Source organism: Ranitomeya variabilis, chromosome 2, assembly GCF_051348905.1.
Source record: "Ranitomeya variabilis isolate aRanVar5 chromosome 2, aRanVar5.hap1, whole genome shotgun sequence".
In the NCBI taxonomy this organism is placed as follows: Eukaryota; Metazoa; Chordata; class Amphibia; order Anura; family Dendrobatidae; genus Ranitomeya; species Ranitomeya variabilis.
Genome location: NC_135233.1, coordinates 1,085,069,353 through 1,085,086,997, shown reverse-complemented (window position 1 = coordinate 1,085,086,997; position 17,645 = coordinate 1,085,069,353). Strand labels below are relative to the sequence as shown.

The following is a 17,645-nucleotide window of genomic DNA, read 5'->3' as shown; positions in this document are numbered from 1 at the left end:
TGCGGTGGTACGCTGACTATTTGCATAACCCCTCCAATGTACTCATCCTCAAACAGTACAACAGCAGAGTCATCAAAATACAGACGTGACTACTGCATGACTTGGGGCTCAGACTGCTTGTCTGGTTTGCAAGGGGGTGAGGTGAAAGACAGATGCCCATGGGCCGCAGGTGCGAAATCTGCGCTTTCAGCAGGGGACCGTGTGGAAGACAAACTGAAAGTGCGAGGGAACTGAAGGCACTCTCAGCCAACCAATCTAAGACCACCCCTACTTGTTGTGGCCTCAGCACTCATCCAGCGGTGCTCAGGCCTACGAAATTACACAGAACATCTTGTTGTCTGGATACACCAGAGGAAGGTGTTTCATTTGGGTTCATAGCAGGCACAGATAGACCACATCCTCTCTCTCCCTACAGCAGATACACCACCACCAGCAACAAGACTATGTCCCCTATTTCTTGCTCTCCGTATTGATTTCAACCCAAAAAATTGTAGCGGCTTACTCAGCCTGTATACAAAGAGATAGTGGTCAGCAGACTATTACACTGCCTGTTTCCAGAGTCCCCTAAAAATAATCAATAAAAAACGATAAAACATAAACACAATGTTGGCTACCTCCTCCTCCTAGGCCTCTTCCACCTACACGCCACCTCTGCCTCTTCCTCAACCTCCTCTTCCACTTGCACCTCTTCCTTCTGCTTCAAGATTTAGCCTAAGCAAGGAATTTAGGAGCCATGTTAGAGTGATTTAGAATAGTGAGAGGACATCACAGCTTACAAACAGCGATTGGAAGAGAAAGCCCTAAAAATTGGACACGTACTCCAGACAGTAATACTATGTTGTATAACTACAGCAATGAAGAAATGAAAGTAGTAGTCAGAGAATAATGTGGATATTCAATTAATAGGTGAAGGGCAGATAGTGGAGGTGAGAGGTTTGCAAGCTTAGGGAGTGCTAAGAATTTCATTCCAAGTAGAAGTTTGCCTGTTTTAATATGGGAATCAAGATGACTGATCTTGAAGGTTTTACAGACCTTGCTCAATCAGGATAATCCAACCATCACAAGGTGTCAGCCCTTCTACTGATTTATTTTTGAAGCGTACAAAATTGGCTCCCACATCAGATCATTCTTGTATATATTTTTGTAGATATTGTGACGAAACGATTAATTCAGATACAAAAAAAAACCTAAAGTTACAGACTTGACAGAAGCAGAATTGATGGCATTCTTACGTTTAGAGAAAAATTATGTAATTTTTGAACCATCTAATAAAAGGTGGCAAAATTACTATTGTGATGTGTATTGGCATATTTAAAGACAGTAGAAAGTTTTGTGTGTGAATTTAGAGGCTATTGTGAAATGCTAGATCCTATAAAATAGTTGATGATGAGGCTTTTCTGTTGACCAGATATTCTTCCATGGCCACCTTCTATGTTCTCCCCAAAATTGATAAAGGTTTACAGACATTTAAGGTTTAGACCCATAGTATAGAATTGTAATAGACATACACAAAATGCTGACCTCTACATTGATCGTTGTTGGAGGGTTTTGTTGTGCCTCTCCCATACTAATTGAGGTACACTACCAAACTCCTTCGTAAATTAGATGGGATTACCATTGGCAGTAGCGATGTGGAAACCGTCTATAAATCATGTGGTACTCGGTTCACTTTACACAACTGTTTTGTAACTTAGCCGCTCACCTTCGTTTTGATAAGGAATTATTTCATTTTTGATTATAGGATCTTCCACCACCTCAAGGGTACAGCAATGGGGACTCCTTGTGACCCCACTTATGCTAACCTGCTCCTGGGGTGGTGGGATGATACCATGGTGTTTGGCAATGGTCTGAATCACTTCACTGCTAAAGTGTCATTGTGGGACAAGTTCATTAACAACATTTTTGTATTATGGTGGGGTGAGAGATCTTCCTTTTTTTATTTTGTTACACGATTGAATTATCATCAAATTGGCCTGAAATGTATCCGCGAGATACAAGAACACTCTATTCATTCTTCTATTTCTTGATGTTGAAATAATAAAAAAATATGTTTGGCCTGCTAGAAACTTGCATTTTGAGAAAACCCACTATGACCAACAGTGTTCTCAAGTGGAAGAACGGCCACCGGAGACCCCAGGTTAAGGTTATACTGAAGGGACAGTATCTCCGCATGAGGCGTAAGTGTTTCGGTTCCTTTAAAATGCAAGCACAAGTTATTAGAAATAGGTTTTGTAAATACATAATACATCCATTAAAGAGGTACTGAGTAGCGATAGACAGATACTGTTATCCACTTCTGAAAATAGTAGGAGTGAGGATGCAGCTGTCACTCACACAGATTTAAGAATCATTGGTACTTTTGTTGGAGTATCTACAGTTAGACAAATTATTGAAAAGTACTATTGGCACATACAGTCCTACTCTGAGGACCTCTAGCTATCACAACCTATAGTCAATTTTTGCAAATGGATGAGTTTTAAAGGGGTTGTTCCCTTTAAATTAATTTTTCTCCTGGCTGCAGTTTTCTATAAAAAGCTAACTGTAGCAATTTTCTACAAATCTAATTGATTTTACAAATTCATCGAACCTGGAAAATTAAAATTTCAAAATTTTTGATCCTCTCTAATCACTGAAAGAGATGGCTGGGATAAAGAACAGAAGAATTATTTGGGGTACAATAACAAGAATACAAAAACAAGGGTCAAGATCAAAAAAGTTACTGTGGACACATACAGTAGGTAAGACTAAGAACAGGAGCATCACAAGGGTCATGTAGACAACTCCAAGAATAGGAACATGCCAGAGAATTCATGGACAACGTTAATAGCAGTAACATCACTGAGACTAAAAAGTTATTGCGGACACATGTGTAAGGAGATGGAAATGCTGCCATGTTCCCCCTTGAAGGCATGTATATTGTTGCAGTGTGCTATGATGTTTGTATGTGTAATAATCTGTATTGTTAGTGATGAACCTGTATTCTGCCCAGCAACAGTTAGGTAACAGGGACAGTTACCGGTATATTTGGGAATAGTTCAGAGTGGGAAGGGTTAAACTAAAGGGAAAGAGAAAATTTCATTGCAGTGAGTCAGAAAGGGTCCAGAGTGCATAGAGAAATGACCTAAGGTTCGAAGTGAGCAGTGCCGCACTTTTGGGTGCCACTAAAGTGAGAGGAAACTGTGAGAAAGAGATAGTATGATCCAAACAAGTAAAGATTCAAAGAGTAAATAAAAAGCAATCGAAACTGTGTAGAAAATGCTCTATTTTGTGAAGGAAACGTGTGAAGTTGTGTACATTCTATCTTCTGTATATATTCCCTAACACGTTTCAGATCAGTAAAAAGTTTATTTTTGAAAGATGGTCTCCCTCATTGAACTGTGGAACATCTGGTTCTGGCAAACCAGCATCATTGGTTACATGCAGCTTGCAGCACAAGTCCACACAGCCAGCCATGACCTCGACTTTCATGTAACATGCCGTAGCGTATGAGATGAGTACCTCACCCATGGCGACTGCCTACAACTGGACAAGAACAAGAACAGGAGTATCACTGGAGACACAAGGACAGGAGCACCTCCAGGGACACTTAGAAAATGCAAAAAGCAGGAACATCCCTAGGGATTCATGGACAAAGTCAATAACAGGAATAAGTAAGACCAAGACTAACTTATGCTATGGACAAATGGACAAGACAAAAAACAGGAACAACATCAAGGATACATAGAAAATGCCAAGAATTGGCAAATGTCGGTAAACCTTTATTAATTTTGGGGAGAACAGAGAAGGTGGCCATGGAAGAATATCTGGTCAACAGAAAAGCCTCATCAACTATTTGATAGGATCTAACTCATTTCACAATAGCCTCCAATTCACTGTTAAATGAGTAGGGTCAGAACACAAAACTTTCTACTGTCTTTAAATATGCCAATACACATCACAATAGTAATTTTGCCACTATGGACATGGCTAAGAAGATGAGCTTCACTGGAGATAAGGCCAAAAATTAAAAATGGCTGTGGACACATGGACAAAACCGATAACAATAGCATCACTAAGAACACAACACAATGAACAGGAACATCACAAAATGATAAAATCAAGTTCAATCTTGTCAAGTCAAGTTCAGAATTTTTTGCAAAAACAGGAAGATTGTCAAAGACATCTAAATCATGAAATCCTTGGCAGGACTTCAAATAACCTAATTTCTTAGGCCATAAATGTGTGACATGAGCAGTTGGAGCAATAGGCTATCTAGCAGGCAAGCCCAGTGTGTGCCCACCTAGTCCATCAGATGTAATATGAGATGAGCACCCGGAGGTCCATGGCATCGAGACCAGAGAAGATCCGGTACATAGTTATGTCTAATGAATTATTCTACAGTACTTTGAAGGTGTCACCAACTATATTTGTAGTGAGGATGCATGTATTTCAGAATGTTCCCATTTCAATTTTTTTCTCTAAATCGTATTTTTATTAAACTTTTATAGCAAAACACACAGAAGTCCATAATTATCAGGTGCAGGTATCACAGTCATATTGAAAGCAGCACAAACCCTGACGTAAATTCTTCCGTACCTGTTTTTTCATTTATTTATTTTTTTTTGTACAACCAGAGATTTATTATTTCACTATAACTCAAAGAAGAATAGAAGTTTTTCCTTGAATTTAGCTCAAGTGTCTCCAGCTACAGGATAGATAATTTCACAGGATGCTCTGTGAGCCGAGTCTCGGCAGCTTTACCAACTCGGAATAAATCTAGTGGCGGAGATTATAAGGATTAAAAGCGGCCGTTTCAGCTGGATTAAAAGAGGTAAAATCAATGCTTCCTATTTCACTCTTGAGTGAGTCGGCGCTAGCTGTGATAATACCGGATATTAGGAAATCTTTCTCCTTTCTAGCCATTATCTGTTTGTCTTCTTAGAACTTTCTAGGTGACACAGAGTAGAGTAGTAAATACAGGAATGCCCACCAACCTAAAGGGGCGCTAAAAGGTTACTCCATCTACAGATTAATTCATTTTGCTTTATTTTTCTTGTATGATTTTTTTATTTATTTTTACTCTATGCATTCCAGAGGTCTTAGCTTTTCCAAAAGGAGAAACTGTTCTTTGAGGGACTAGTTGGACTTCATCTTGGTGTCAGTTTTTAATTTCAATTTTTTACATAGCTCCAATATACTTCCACACATCTATATGGCAGTATATTAGTTTCTCTTCTGATACAGGGGAGGGAATACCTAGGAACTGTGTGCTCACTCAAGATCTGGGCCCCGGCTCTGATTATGTTGCAGAGTTTCCCCTTCCTCACTTGCTCTTTAAGAAATTCCATCAGATTTTACCATAGACGTCAAAGGGTGAAATGAGGGACATGATAGTTTCCTCTGGTCACTATTGTTAGAGAGATGCTGCACCTGGTATTACAATGTTTGCTCCACTGTTGTTGCCACATGGGCGCAGTAGCCTGAAAATCATGATGTGGTAGCTGTCAGCAATGGGTCTTCACTGAAGGACTCCTGTCAACATGTCCGATTACGTTTTAGAATCCCTTCTTCCGTAGGGACCAAAATGGTGAGTCGCCTTGTGTGAGTGACTCTTATCTCTCATGGTGCAATGAAGTCTTCCATGTATGGCTATTTATCTGTAAAAGTAAAACTACCATATAATGCTACAAATCCCCTACAGTGGTCATTTTAGGGAAAATGAATGGCTGGCTGCAGATTCCGCAAACAGCTATCTGCAAGGCGGACCTCTTCAATTATCAAATTTACATTATAATTAAGGAGCATTCAGAGGTCCGAGCAAATCAATCCAAGATTGGATCACAATGCACGGACTGTCCGGTGGCTTCCCTGACCCAAGCATGACAGCTTCACATTTTTCTATTCAACTGTGATGCTTGGGCCAGGGGGCCACAACCAGTCATTGTGGGCTGATCTTGGATTGATTTGCATGGACGTCTGAATGAGCCCTAACTGTGGTAGAGGCGAGTATAACAAATTCAGAGCACTAATGATGCTTTGACTGATGCAGTTAGTGCCTTCAAATTACTCATTGCCATCTTGTAGCCATAGCATGGAGGCTATGCATGACAATTAGGTAATAAATACTTGAAAGCTTGAGGCTCGGGACTCATCCAAAAGTAAAATCTGTCCCCCATCATTGCATAATGAGTGTGCCTACAAAGCTAATTCATACTTGCTCATACTCAGCTGCTTTGGTCACCGTCTAACCTAAGACTTTAAGGCACAAGAAACCTGCCAGATTCACCAATTTCCTACTTATCTTGTAGTCTGAGAAGTCTACCATTTTTCCTATGAGCCTCATGGATATTATCCAGTTGACATTTTGGTTGTATGAAGCTACCTCTGGAAGGCACCCATTATATATAGCTTATAGGCCCCATTGAGAAAAAGTATGGAAAGCGTTAAGTGGTGGAATGTATTGGCACTTTATTCATCACGTGGATTTTACACCACTAATTTCTTACCTCGTTTCGTGAAAATATATTTCAGTCTCGAAATGATGGCCAATAACATGTCAGTAGGCAGCTTGGACATACTGTATGATATTGTAACTTATAACATAGATTTACATGGATATCCCTGTTAGAAACAACTCTGAGAGGACATGAAAGAAGTGAACTTTTCAAGTCTTCGTTATGCAGCGTTGCACCTCAATGGTCCTCCAAGAGCACAATCCAGGGAGCCGACCCATGGCTTCTTGTCAAACCTGTTTAGGGATACGGAACAAGGGAACATGTTTTAAGAGACATAACGCAAGCTTATGAGAAATACACTTCATTAAGAAAATCACGTGTCCACATTGTGATGAAAATCGCTTATCTTTCAAGTTCCAACATCTTTTTTTAGGTTTTGAGGTGGAACTGTTTTTTTTAAGGAGACTACTAGAGTGTAACATTTAGTTATCAATGTTCCATGTGACACAAAATAAATGCTAATTAATGATCTCTTCTATTAAAACAGAAAACTATCTTGGTAGAGCTATGTAGTAAGACTCTGTTAATGGTTGGCCACTGATTAGTGGATACCTACATACTATAAATGGGTTTGTTAGATTGTCTTTCTTCGAGAGCTAATTTTCACCATTTTGAGTTAAATCTTTTAACTATGGACATAAATTAAAAGCTAAATAAGGCAAAAAAAAGCAGCATTAATGTTAAAGGGGTTAATGGAAGTGAGTGGTACTGATGACATTTCAACTCTACACGTCTGCTGAGATGCGTGCACCATCACGGGTACCCATTCAAGTTAATATGCAAATAGCCTCTTCAGAGAAGACGAGGACAAGAACTTTAGCCCCACCTATTTGGGGTAGGTATCCTAAAAGTATATATTCACACTTTAATGAACCTTGTCACATGACTTAGGATAAAAAAATCAAACCAGACACTCCATTTGCAGACACGTGTTTCTGAGTGTTTGCCTTTCATCAGTGCAAAACCAGAGGTTTCATTTGGCTAGGTGACAGACCTCTGACATGGAACCTAGTGGGGAATGTTTCTCCTTTTGGACAGTGCCCAACCGGCGTAAGGAGACTTATAGGCTATGCAGTGCTTTTCTGTGAATTTAAATATGCAAATAGGCTCTTCAGAGATGAACAGAACTGGAACTCTAGGGCCACCTATTGAGGGTAGTAATCGTAAAAGTCAATATTGACCTTTTAATTAGCATCCAGAAACTCCATTTGCAGATGCAGTTTTAGGGGTGTTTACAGTAGGTCTGATGTAGCTAAGTGAGAGGCCCCTGACAAGGGATCTAAGGGGGAATGGTTTTTTTTCGTGGAAAGTGATTTTTCCGATTGCTCCCCTTATGACGTTCCCTCTTTGACCTACTATTCTAATGAACACAAACATAATTCCTGAAGATAATACATGAGTCTTGGCACGTGGGCAGGATCCCAATGTCATCAGCACTGCACACCAATGTGGAAGTGAGCGGCTCTGGGCAGCACAGGATAACCCCTTTAACAATAGTAGGTGCGATCTTAAACATTAGCGTATTTATATTCTTTATTTTTGGAACTAACACATTTTAAGGGTGATGAACATGAGTTGTCTCATCGTGCGTCCCTTAACCTTCTGCTGCTCATTAGCGCACGTACAGTAGCTTGTCTATATATGAGGCGCTCTAGTTCTAGTACTACAGTCTTTTTAACATTTGATGCAATTGCAGGGGCGCTAGAGGATGATAGTGCCCAAAATGAGAGTGTCCAACTGCATATTTTGCACTGACGCTTGGATTTTGCATTCAAGTGCATGGATTGACATTACCTTCACAACACATGCACAGGTTCTTTTCTCCTGATTTTCTAAAACCCACTAATAAAGGATCAACAGCTTAAGCTAAACTCTTCAAAAAATTGCAATAGAATAATAAAGTATATAAGCTTCCATCTTTATTTCTTGTCCTTAAAACATTTATGTCTAGATTTTGATGGCCCTAGCCACAAATAACGTCCAGTATAGTTGTGGTGACCGGAAATTATTCTGCCAAGAGCAAATGACCACACGTTGTAATGACAGGAAAATTCAAGATTGCATTCAGTCTCTGTATAGTCTTGAAGGACAAGTGTGTATATTCCAAAGGACAAGTCTTTAATGGCATATCCACAGAATATGCTAAAACTGCAGCTGGGAAGGCTCATACTGGGTCACCGAAGGATCGGGAAATCTGCCGGTGGGCCTTCGGTGCCAGTGCTAGTTTCAACTGAATATGCATCCATAAATGTACATTCAGTTGAACATTATTGTGGAGATGATTGCCACTGGCTTCCCGCCCCATGATGCTTATACAAGCCACCAGCCTATCAGAGCTGATAATTTTGGGGGACACCAACAAGTCTTGTGCCTTTTAACCAATTAAGGTTCAGGACTAGGGAACTAAACTGTATCCCTGCCCCATGTAAAGGAAAGCCTGGCTATAACTCCCCTTTGAAGAGGACATACATAAATGAACATTTAATAAATTCTATGTTAAATGCAGAAACTCTTTTTTTTTATCAGGTACTGTTCATTCGATTGGAGATACGGTGAAAATCGTACTGACGGCAGAGGTCGGCTTGTTGTCTCGCAATATCCAAATTGACACTGACACACCCTGCTCTGGTAGCATTATGGTGGGCCAACATACAAGTGATCTTGGGGAGAAATACTTGGGTATGTGAAAAGCTACTTTCCTATGAAAAATATTTTTTAATACGTTTCAAGTCACTACTGCTGTTAATAAACATTAAAAATATTACTATCTAGTTTACCGTCAGAAAAAGATTATTTTCTCTTCATTACCAACTGTTGGTGGCTGTTAGGGTTGATCGAAAAGATTCCAAGGACCTGGTCCAGTGGCCACGTCAGTAGTCTGTTGTAACTGAATCAAGACCTTTTGAACCTCCTCCTACTTGACGGTATGCCCAGCATCTCTTCTAATTAGTAGCCCCGTCGTAAAGTCTTGCCGGCGTCACACTGCAATGATGATGTCACGACTGGATCTGTTAATTAAAAGAAGTGCTTCAGGTAGGAGTGGCAGCTGGATCAGGGTCCTGTGAAACTTTTCAATCAACCCTACAGCTCCTATGGCTGTCCTGTAAGTAAGTGTATAACCCCTCAAAGAGCCTGAAAATATGGATTTTGATATCTGGCAAGCTAGAGACACCGATGGTTATCGTTTTGGCAATTTTGCTGAGCGTCACGGCACGGTAGTCTCAGAAAACAGTACTAATTCTTCAGATATTAGGGAACGTTAAATGGATATTTTTTCCCCAAGATAACCAATTTCTTAAAACTAAGCCAGCCCTGGTATCATCTTTTCTCCAGTGGTCTAGATTCTTAACCCCTCATCATAGATCGATGCCACCAGTCAAAAGCAGTAAAGTTGTACGCCTGACATTCACACTCATAAGTTACACAATCAAGCAAAGAAACCATAATCCACTAGTCGCAAAACAATCCAAAAATCCTGACAGCGCTCAACAGAGGTTTCAAAAAGTAAAAGTTTTATTACTCCATACACAAAACAACATTTCGACCTTCATGCTCTTAGTCAAGTTTAATAAAAACCAGAAAGGTAGAAAAGTCCATTTGCGTATGGAGAAATAAAACTTTTTTCTTCATTTTTTTGCAACCCCTGGTGAGTCTCCACTTCCCACTCTCAGATACAGTCTTATCCCCAAGTAGATCACTTTCCAAAAAATCAGTACATTTATGTTTTGCAGCCACTTCAATGTTACCTAACTTGTTAATATTTTCTTATTTTTCTGTTGTTTTTATTTTTGTCCAAAATGTGTAGGCTGTGACAACACTATTTTATTTTATTTTAGGGTCTTTGGAGCTTTCAAATGTTGAAATTTCAAATTTTGGCACCTCTTCGTTTCCATCAATCAACTTTATCAACACCTCACAAAGTTCTTCAATATCACATTCAAGCATTCACCACAGCTGTGGATGTGGTATAAGAGTAACCCACAGCACAAATATTATGTTACATGCCAATATATTATATAACATTGTTGGACATGGGGTTCACCTTGATGGAGGAAACCATGTTGTCACTGATAACCTTCTTGTCTTAATGCAGCAACCCAAAACCCAAGTGGAATGGGTGACGGGCATGAAGATCAATCCACTAACCGATGTTTTCTTGTCTGGAAACTCGGTGGCTGGATCGGAACGGATTGCTTATCATGTACCAGGCAAAGGATGTCATTTTGTAAAAAGGTCATGGCAGGAGAATGTGGCCCATTCCAGCCTTCATGGAATTCATGTCTACTGGGAAGACGACCTTAAGAATTGCACGAAAATATCGGGATTTCTGTCTTATAAGAACTATGACTATGGTCTTTTCTTTCACGTGGAAGGCAGTGCAATGGTGGAAGATGTGACTCTTGTAGACAATCGGGTTGGCCTTCTACCAATATTTTCCCAGCATTCTGCTTTTACTTCATTAAAGCAATACATATCACTCCACAACTCAGTAATAGTGGCCACCAGTTCAGCATTTGACTGCTTACGGGACAGAATTAAACCTTTTTCTGCCAATGATACTCGAAAAGACCGAGCCCCATCTTCTCCTTATGGTGGGCGGGTTGGCATTCTTTGGCCAATGTTTACTGAAAGGCCCAGACGATGGCCGGATTACCCATGGCACATGCTAGCAGCTGAAGGAACCGTCTCCGGTATCATGAAATTACAAGGTCAGTCAAGCTTTATCTTTGGATATTTTTGGAAAAAAATAATGAAATTGCTCTGTATTAGAAATGAATCAACTGGAAAGTAATGAGAATGCCAAGCCTAATGTCGAACAAATACTTCTAGTTAACACTACTGCACAATTTGGGCTATTTGTTCCAAGTTGTTATGACAACCAATTTACTAGACCACAAACAGGGTGAGGAAAATATCAATGATGGTTGTGATTATCAACCCTGTGAGCTACAGTCACTGGATAAGCTTCCCTTAGTGTCCACTTTTGATCCTAGTATATCTGCCGAATGAGACATTGGAGTTTATTTTAGTTACCTACTTTAGAACAATAAAATAATATATTTTTAGGAAGGTTATTAGGGTACTGACCCACTTTAGGACAGTATCTTCACTGGAGAGCAAGATGTTAAACTAGGCACAGTGTTCCCCTAATTATGTTGTCCATATGGCCTAATAGCATTCATATGGGTAAAGGTTATCTTCATGATGATGCCCCTGATATTGGATAGTTGAGAAATTGAAGTAATTCTAATATAAGGTATATTTTTTATATAATTAAAACTCTACATTTTCCATTAATCCCATCAGATGTTACATTTTCCGGATTTAAGAAGAGCTGCTACAGTGATGACTTTGATACTTGCATCATGACTATTCCCAGAAACATGGCCATAACCTGTCCAATCACTGCCGATAGGATCAAGATGTTGGACGTAAGATCCGACCACATCTTCTACTTCCATCCACAGGACAGGTGTCGTAGAAACTTTCTTTTTATCACTTTGTGTTGTTCTTCCTGACCTTATACTTTCTGTTTTGCCTCCCTTAATTCTATAACTACAGTAATACTACAATGGTGCCCTCTGTGCCTTCCTGCCACTTGTAAAACACATGAAATTAAAGGCAAGAAATTTATTACATGAGCTTAGAACTGAGCAAAATTGCAATTTCACTGACAATTACGATGAAAGAAAATGTCGGCCGAGGACAAGATGACTTTCAAAAGTGTATCCTTCATTTCACTTAGACCCTTTCGAGTGAAATCTTTCTCCTTCTTTCATTGCAATTTTCTCATTTTCTTGCGATATATCTCTAATTTGCAGATTTAAAACCATATATAGCAGAGAGGAACCTTCTGTGTGCACATCATGCTCAATTACAACTGCAATCCAAAAACATGACTAAAAAGAATAAATCAAACTTACAGCAGCCATTGTTCTTTGTTATGGGGACAGCACTTAGTCACAGAGTCACTGGGTCTTTGAAGAAATGTACAGTCTGTCCTATCTTCTCTTCTTTCCTCCGCCATCTCTCCTATGTATTGTATCAGTGAGTATTAGGGTAGCTCAGTAGGTTGTGCTTACCATACATCAATGCCATTTTACACTGCTCTCTCGATGTTTTTTGGAACCTGGAACCAGATTTTCCCAACATAAAGTATAGACACCACCTTTAAGTCCTCTTTTACAGCATTCTAGTATGTATCTAAGCCACCAGTCCCCTCTGCATAGCTCAGAAAAGACCTTTGATTACACCCATAGAAGGCACGGTCTAGTCCGATGGACATCATTGATTTTCATCCGGCGCCTCCTCTCTTCCTACAGTCGCCGTCTTTCTTCCCTGCTTCATGTGGCTGAATTGTCCTACATCATACTCACAGCGTCTCCCAATCACTCTTTTGTTTAGGTGCACTTCTCCTTGCCCTGCCGAGGGCAGAGCAAAATAGTGTAATGCTCCGGGAAAGGTCAAAGAGCACTGATGACCCGTAAGAAAAGCTGGCACATGTGCTCCACAGTATTATGCTCTGTCCTGTTGCTGATAACGTCACTTGGGCAGGGGATTAAAATCCACGTACTTCCTGCCCTGATTCCTTATATTCCTGATTGCTCCTGCCTCTGACCCTTTGCCTGGTTCCTGGTTTCGATTCCACTCTTTGCTCTTGCCCTTCCATCCAACCTGTGACAATGGCTCATGCCTTCTTCCTGGTACTGCTACCATCTCTACTAGAAATGGTCTTTTGACTTTGCATTAACCACTTCTTCACTTGATGGTTTTGGTACTGGGATTATCAGCAATTGAAGACTTTTTCAGGGAAAGCAAATTAGTAACTCCTTGCCACAGTGACTATATACCTTAATGAGATGTTAAAGACAGGGATTTCCTTAAAGGGTTATTCCCAAAATAACAACTTACTTCCAGTATGGTATAGGAGATAACTTGCAGATTAATAGGAATCCAACCACTGAAACTCCCACCAATTCTGAGTTTGAGACTCTGGAACCCGAGAACAGGGCACTGCAGCCTCGGAGAAGCGCATGCTTGGCCTCCACTCCACATATTATCTATGGGAGTGCCGTAAAAAAGTACTTGGCTTTTTCTAACATTCTTAGACCCCGGTCTGAACATGATGGAAAATTTAATTTAGAAAAAAATAAGGACCATCTGGCCTGTCTAGTGGTTAAATGTTTAAATATTCAATAAAAGCTACATTTTTATGACCTTTCACTACAGGTACCACCACAGCCACACTGCGCTCTCACTCAGTTCCCCAAACTCACCTCCAATTACCCTCATTTTGGAGATCATATCAGTTTGACAAATGCCCAATAAGCAACCACCCCACAAATCTGATTCAATCGGATTTAGCGATGTTTGAGAAAGACCCAGGCTAGGTTGAAACGTTACCGTATTTATCGCTTTTACAATCATTGTGGTCTATGACTATTCCATGTACAATAAAAGACTCTATTTTTGCCACATTTATGGGGGGTTTTTTCAGTCAAGATGGGGTGCAGAGTGTACATTGATGGGAAAAGAATGAACTTTTTTGAATTTACCAAATGGCTGCAATGAAACAAAGAGTGAAAATTTTATAGGGGTCTGAATACTTTCCGTACCCACTGTACTCCCATTGATTGTTTACCTAACATTTTACATTAGTGTTCTAAATAGGTCGATACAGTGACGAGCAAAAGGGTAGCAATGTTTTGAACGTTTGACTTTCAGGCTCCATATGTCACCATCCACTACTTCTTTGGCTGTGAGACGACCATCATTTTATAGACAATCTTCTTGGCTATCTCATACCTAAATATGACTTGTAACTATTTAGCATGTGAATAGTTATGCAGATTATTGTCATGTCACTGCATTGTTACTGTTTTGCTTCTAAAAATCTAAAATTAAATCTTTATTATTTTGCTAGTATTTTGTAAATCTATATTTGGCTTTCAACACTGCCTGAATCCTTCTTGGCATGCTCTTGATCAGATTCAAACAACAAAAATCTTATCCCAGGTCTCTTCTAAATGTTCCCAAAGTTGGTGCATACTGCTCACATCACTTGGATATGTATACAGTTTTTCTTCAACTCTACTCACAAGCATTTTATTGGGTTGAGGTCTGGGGACTTTGGGGCCAATCAAGCCCCTCTGCTTCATTATCATTGAACCATTTGTTCGCCAATCGCGATGGATACTTCATTGTCCTGCTGTAAAACTATGTTGTTCTTTTCATACCCATAGTTCTCGAGAGTATGAAGTAACTGATCTTGTAGGATACTCGCACGTAGCTCAGAATTGAGACCACCCTAGATCCTGGTCAAGTATCCAACGCCTTTGACTTTAAAACAACCCAATATCTTCATGATCCTTCACCGAACTTGAGTTTCTTCAATTCACGATCCATTAGTCCCTTTTTCCCTTGTTTCTTCCAGACCCATTTGCACACATCAGAGCCTAGTCCATGGATTTTCATCTCATCGCTCCAAATCACCCGTTTCCAATCTTCTACTGTCCACTTTTTATACTTTTTTTTTCAATCTCGAGCCGGTGCTTCTTATGATGATATTGAAGATGAGGCTTCTTCACCATTTGTTGAGCCACCATTCCATACTTGTGCAACGTGCATCGTATGGTGCTTGCATGGACTTCTGTGATCTCACTATTATGAAGCATATGAGCCACCTCCACTGCCGTGTTTAGCATGCCACAACTGATAGACCTTGGGATGAGCCAACTTGTTGACTCCAATATTTTGCCTTGACATCTACCTCTTGGCTTCTGAATGGATGGAATTCATTTTGTATTTTTCCAACTGTCATGGCACTCACATGATGCAGTTTGGCAATTTCCTTGGCTGAGAGACTGCTATTGAGGAGTTGGATAATGCTGTTTCTCTTTTCTTGGGAATTCTTCTTCATGGCTGCTCCTCAATTCAAACCACAGACCTTTCACTTGGGAATCATCCTAATAACACACTGAGCTATTAGGGAAAGTGAGAACTGGTTGTATTTTTTAGTATTCAGGAATAAAAAGATTTCTGCAGCACTAGGAACAAAACAGTAACGATGCAGCGACATGACAAGAATCTGCATAACTAATCATATGCTAAGTAGTTGGAAGTCAAATTTATGTATGCGATAGCCAAGATGATGGTAATTTCAGTAATGAATGGTGAGAAATGGAGCTTGAGAGTCAAAAGTTCAAAACATTGTTACCGTTTTGCTCGTCACTGGAAGTGATGATGATACACGTTAACCAAGGAGTAATGGACATTTTTCAGTTTCACATCAAAACATGAAACACCGATTTGCCAAAGGGATTCAGCAACTACATGGTCTTCTCATTCTATTTCAGAACCACAAGCTGTCCATTATCCGCTGAATGTTCTGGAACACAAGCAGCGCTATTCAAAGATCTGGATGGCAGTTTTCTAGGTCACGGTCCTACAGTCACTGTGTTTCCCATTTCAGAACATGATGTTGTACATCCCTGTTACAATATTGGTAAGTAAATACTCTTGAAAGGTGATTGTCAAGAAAATCTCAGAAACAAACATCAACAATCCACTCATGTCTTCAATGTACAATTTACATGTTGATAGGTCTATGCCAATATGTTGCCAATGGCACCCTCTTCAAACATTCTTGGTGGGGAATTTGAACTTGTTAGAGTAGCCTGATCTACTCCACAGAAGGTCACCTTTCCAGATCGTGTTCAGTAGGTACGGCTGGAGAGCACCCACACAACACAAATGTGTCAGGTCAACATAGCTCTGAGGGAAGTCCCAAAGTCATGATCATTTATTTATACGAAGCAGCTCAAACAGTTCAAACCTTGGGCATGTTTACGAAGTGATACACATACAGTAGTAAATTCATGTAAATTAGCAGGAATAATAATTTCCAAGAAGATCGAAACAGTCATGGTCACTTTGAGTACTGTCAACCCATCTGTCAGTTGTTTTAAGGTCAAAAAGTCACAGTCTCTTGGAGTACCGGCAACATATCTGCAAGTATGTCTACGAATATATGTTGTTACCCTGTGGATTACAAATTAAATCATGCATTACAAATTAGCAGATTAATATAAGAACTCAAATATAAGAACTCTTCTAATGGTTCATTTCTAATTACCTTCAGGGTGACATAACACTTTGAAGAGAGATTCTATTGGAGAACCCACAAAAAAGAGACGATAATTCCATCACTTCCTTACTCCTAAGTTTTGGGATCATGGTGAAATGTCAATATTGACTTCCCGGACCAAGCACACTCAAATTTACACTCAACTGGCATTGGTCGAAAGTGATCTTATTTAGAGAATAATGAGTTGTCATCATTACCACAAGTAACTCCTAGACTGGGGCAATATTTAAGAGATCTATCCCTTGTCTTCATCAACTGTGTCTGGCCACCACAATCATCATATCTGCCACTAGTGGTCTTCAAATCATTGGAGCCAACAGTGGAAGAGTTAAGGTAGATGCCATTATCGCGAAGCGATGGGTCAGCAATTAAATGAGTTTGTGGGTAAGCATCTCCGTGGACTCCAACATTTCTAATAATTTTCCATTTTCAATAATCAGGAATTTCTACTACCCTGCGTTTTCCAGCATACGGTAGATTTCTCCCGTTGCATCTATATTTCGATCAATGCACTATGTGTTCATGAACTGCGTCTGGCCACCACAATCATTATATCTACCACTAGTGGTCTTCAAATAACTAGAGCCAACAGTGGAAGAGTTAAGGGAGATGCCATTGTCGGGAAGCGATGGGTCAGCAATGAAACCAGTTTGTGGGTAAGCATCTACGTAGACTCCGACATTGCTAATAATTTGCCATTTTCAATAATCAGCCATTTCTACTATCCTTAATATATGCAGTTTCCAGCATACGGTAGATTTCTCCTGCTGCATCTATATTTCAGGTTGCTATTTAACGTCCTGTATTTTCTGATATCCTTGCTAAAATTCAACGCTTTTCTAGTCTGTAGCTGTAAGAACTTCAAATAGCATTATTGGGATCTTTCTTTTTTTTTCATCCTGAGCGTCTCCATTCTTCAGGACTGACAGGACGGCGGAGATACAGATACAACTGGAAGGCTGACAGAAGACGCGTCTGCCTGTATCTAAGCCTGAATATGCCAT

At 39.9% G+C, this 17,645-nt stretch overlaps 1 protein-coding gene across 1 annotated transcript in view; it reads left to right on the top strand.

The window, feature by feature from the left end:
* The window catches only part of PKHD1 (PKHD1 ciliary IPT domain containing fibrocystin/polyductin), a 785,044-nt gene that overhangs the window by 579,665 nt on the left and 187,734 nt on the right, over positions 1 to 17,645 (top strand). The window contains exons 55-58 of the mRNA XM_077281797.1: positions 9,021 to 9,173; positions 10,331 to 11,203; positions 11,802 to 11,967; positions 15,851 to 15,999. Of these exons, the coding sequence (XP_077137912.1) occupies positions 9,021 to 9,173; positions 10,331 to 11,203; positions 11,802 to 11,967; positions 15,851 to 15,999 (1,341 nt within the window). The remainder of the gene's footprint in view (positions 1 to 9,020; positions 9,174 to 10,330; positions 11,204 to 11,801; positions 11,968 to 15,850; positions 16,000 to 17,645) is intronic.